Source organism: Echinococcus granulosus (assembly GCF_000524195.1).
Source record: "Echinococcus granulosus chromosome Unknown EG_S00034, whole genome shotgun sequence".
In the NCBI taxonomy this organism is placed as follows: Eukaryota; Metazoa; Platyhelminthes; class Cestoda; order Cyclophyllidea; family Taeniidae; genus Echinococcus; species Echinococcus granulosus.
In genome coordinates, this window is record NW_020170414.1 from 504,115 (window position 1) to 508,422 (window position 4,308).

General features: G+C 44.6%; 1 protein-coding gene across 1 annotated transcript in view; it reads right to left on the reverse strand. All coding sequences in view use genetic code 11, as the record gives it.

Annotated features, from left to right (window-relative positions):
- The window catches only part of EGR_05011 (hypothetical protein), a gene marked incomplete at both ends in the record, with an annotated part of 8,841 nt that extends 5,207 nt beyond the window's left edge, over positions 1-3,634 (reverse strand). The window contains 2 exons of the mRNA XM_024494260.1: positions 465-668; positions 3,468-3,634. Of these exons, the coding sequence (XP_024351354.1) occupies positions 465-668; positions 3,468-3,634 (371 nt within the window). The remainder of the gene's footprint in view (positions 1-464; positions 669-3,467) is intronic.
- Between the last annotated feature and the right edge of the window lie 674 nt (positions 3,635-4,308).

A 4,308-nucleotide genomic window follows, 5' to 3' on the forward strand; every position in this document is an offset into this window, starting at 1 on the left:
CCCTTTGTCTACACGATATCGTTGTATCGGCAGAATTGAGAGGTTAGTAAAGTCAGCCAGAAGTGAAATTAATAGAGTTTAATTTATGACAACAGTCAAGGCCTTGTTGTAAATTTGAATGCCGGAGTATGGTTGGGGTGCGAAACAAGTATAGTTGACTGTCATATGCCCATCTCCCTCCCTCTCTGTCTGTCTGTATGCATACATACATGCTGGAATATCTGGTGTCCGAAGTGAGCCAACCACGTGAAAGAGGTAAGCTCCGATAAAGGTGACATCCCTTGTGCTGTGTTAAGGAACAAGTTTACGAGAATGGCAGGTCCATCTCGAGGTCATTTAGCGTAATAAGCCACATTCTAGAAATTAGTTATTTGGTCAACTAGATAATTTGTTAGGAAAAAAATAAGCCAAACGGGAGTATAGGCTAAATTCGGTTAACAGATTTCTCCATTTCTCTAATTTACCTGTGGTCGACATTTAAAAGGATCATTTGTAAAAATAGATTTGATGGACGCATTGGTTTGCATCGACAATCACAGGATTGCACTTTAGCTTGCCTTGGACCGATTTCGTCCATAAACAGGCCTTCTTGACCATAATGACTGTGATCAAGTATTTGTTTAGGCAGTGAATGGAGTGTCGCGTTTAGCGGGAGTCCTTTCAAAAACCTTGACCTAAAAATAATATATGCTGCTGTTCCACTTGACGCCATTTATGCTGCACACAGCAACAAAGAAGGAGAAGCGCTTCCTCCACCGACTAGTTCCAAAAGGCATAAAACTATGCTAACGCCGTTATCCCTCTTCTCGCTGCAAACTGACCGCCATGTCTTAGGTCCACTCAACATGCACAACTCAGTATTGTGGTCACATACAGCCAATAACTACCTTACGATGTAAAATGACCTTATGGTACATAAATGCTTCAAATTTCGAGCAACTGAAGGTAGCACAATCCCGTATATTAGAAGGGATGTACCGTGACACTAGCGAAAGCCGAAGGTTCTATTAGCATATCAAATTTGTACTAAAGAGGTACACTCAGGAATGAGGAACAAGCAATTGAAAGTATTACTAGTAATTAGGCCAAGTAAATTAAGTCTCAAGACATCCTGCATAAATATACGATTCCCTGTGAGAATTATTAAACGCGAAGCTGATGCCAGCCTGGTAAGGAAAAATTTTCCATATTTCACTGATGCAAGTTAAGGTGCTCTGTTTGCTTACGAGGTTCAAATCTAGTGCAAAATAAGTAGGCTAGAAGCTGTGACACCACTAAAAGGGGTAATCCCACTACAGAAATCACCTGTTATGCAAATTAAAGCTGATCAGCAGCCACTACACACCGGATCAGATCAGATCAGTCCAGCATAGTTGCGTTCCCCTTACCACGTCATTCAGCATTCATCAATTATTTCTAACTACCCCTGATCATATTTCACAAATCAGGTTGCCTTCAATTAACAAACACTGGCTCTACACGGTCCCCTTCAGCATCTGAGTCAATCCACCCAAAATGTCATCTTTCAGGTGACGACTTGACACACGAGGTATATTTTCCCGTTTTCATAAGTCTCCACTTTCCGCATTACCGCAAAGCAGTTGGTAACACTGCAAACATAAAGCACACACCAATCTTACGAGCAGTATAACCCACTGCTTTCCCCTTTCATTTCATGCTCCGTTATGGTCGTTCCACCTACAGCAAATTCCTTTGCAAGGTCAAGTTCATCCCAACTCGCTAAGAATAGCGAGAAACACCAATTCGTCCGCAAATGCGAAAAGTTAATAAAAAATCAGTCAACGTATTCATTGCGCACCTAATGTAGTAGTAAATTAATTAACATCAGAGGAGACGCTGGCCTCATCCACCTCCTCCTCCTCCTACTCCTCCCGACCGGCCTTGACAGTTACACAGTGCATATGCTTCTCCACTAAGTGAAGCAGACTTCCCCCTCAAGTAGGTGAGCATGTATGTGGGCCGTCGAGTAAGCAATTAAACCTACTAGGAAAACACAAACCGGGCAGATAAATTCCTTGAACGCTAAAAATTACGCATTACTGCTCCACATAATTAACCGCTGCAGTGGAATGAATACGCACTCTGGTGGGTTAATTTAGGCGCAGTGGAATGTCTGAAACACACGCATGTACAATAAAGGTCACGAGTGGTTGCTGTCTTGGGGACACTACTTAAATGCGGCCATCTGGTTTATGTCTGCCTGGCAAGAAAGTGCGTGTAATGTGTTGGCGGATAGCAGCGAGGTTAACATAATAAGGCCTAAATGTGTCTAACATACTACCTGTCTTTGGCAACTAATACCATCAAGAGGTGCACAGGCTCCTACACCCTCAGCCTTCTGGGTAGTTTGACTATTGGCATCCAAAACTGTGCATGTGTTGTAAAGAATTCCACACCTCTCTGGTTGGTCCATCTCGTCCACAGACATTTACGCTTGAAGGCAATGCCTGATGCAGAACTGGCAATGAGCAAGGCATATTCCATATGCTCCGTAGGTAGACCTGTTCAGGTCAGAACAATAGAGGAATGCGTGAAGTGGAGCAGTATTCCACAGAAGGGTAAATATGCGTGTTGATCATTTCGACACTAGCCTGAATGCAAACACACACTAACCAGTTTACTTCGTCACCATCCACGTTTCAGTTTTCCCCTTCCACATTTTGTGCGCAGTCGCTTAACAGCCTCGCAAATATTTGAGCACAAGTTTTGCACTCACGGCAGTATTGAGGAGGCGGTTAATGAATGATTGACTTACTCACTAACTGGATGGATGCGATTCACGCTCCACGAGACACAAAGCAACGCGCGAACGCACAGCCACGTGTGAGTGGATTGGAAGCCGACGTAAGTGGATGCATCTGCCTTTTGCACACTACTTGGAGCTTGCAAAGCACCCACCTCTCCACCTCAACAAAGTCAATGATCTCATGGTCGAGTGCACAGCAGCATTGGCAGTGTCCAACGTGTCAGAAGGGAATTATGCTGCAAGAGTTTGTCCACACCACACATTAGAGTCTGCATTTATGTGTACTCACATGAGGTTGGTGCATTGTGCATAGGATACCATCTAGATTCAACTCATCAAAGTGCCCCCACTTATCACATTGACATGGGTGACATCTGCACACAACTGCAATTACACAATAATATCTGGAGGGGAAGACGTTGTTAAACTACCACCTATTCTGCTCGCATGTGTCAGAGACGCGACAGGTAATGTGCCCCTCTAATTTCGCCAGTCAAGAACGACAGATACGACGAATTGTCGAGCACAAGTACTACGCAATGCAAATTGCCTCAGCACCTTCTCTGTATTTGTGCATCCACCATGGCAATTAAAGGCACAAATGCTTGCAATGGAGTGATTCTGAAATTCCGTCGTCTCCCTTCGTGCATGTCGCATGATAGCCTAAAAATCGCCTTCGACAGGCAATGCGCATTCACACTTGCACTTGCTTCCACACAATAAAGGCCTCACCTTCTGTCTTCCTAATTCAATTGGAGCACGAGGAAGGCTAACCCTCTCTTTCGAATTAGAACAATTGGGTGAATTTTCTACAGCACCTCCATTAACCAAGTGCGGTGTGGTATGCGATACACACTCAGTCGGCATGACGTGGGGAACACACCCAAACGATGACGAGGAGAGAAGTGATCTTACATGCCACACGCAGCATGCTGTGATGTTTGCTATGACATTTTCGCCTTTCTGTCAAGCCATCCAGAACGAATGAGACAGGGTATGCACACACTGGTGAAATGGTTAACTAAGAACATCACTACGGAGACACATCGTTACACCAAACGTATACCACACCTCATTCTGCCTCACTGCCTCCTTCCCAATCTCTCGTCTTCCTCCTACCACACACCACTGCACTGATTGACTCGGTCCGGTGGCCGAGCATACTTAATTGCCTCTACACGAAATAGTTAGGAGAAGATAATTCAGTTGGATAATTCATGCTCTCGTAATGAGCATGCTGCTTTATTGCAATGCAGATACTTGATGTTTTTTGACAGGAGAAGTAAAGAGAGGAAGAAAGTGACTCAAAGAATACAACACTGATTCCTCTGCCACACCGCCTGTACAGTCTGCGTTGTGGAGAGTTTTTGGCTACACTGTCGATACTGTACAAATCGCAGCACCTCTCTGAGAATGGCCAGTGTATTGAAGTTGTAGAGGGCTGAGCACTCAACAAGCACACACCCCTTCCAGTGCTTCTTCACCAACACTGCCACGTCGCGTCGAAATGCCACCTTTTGGCAGATGCCCACAGACGTGTG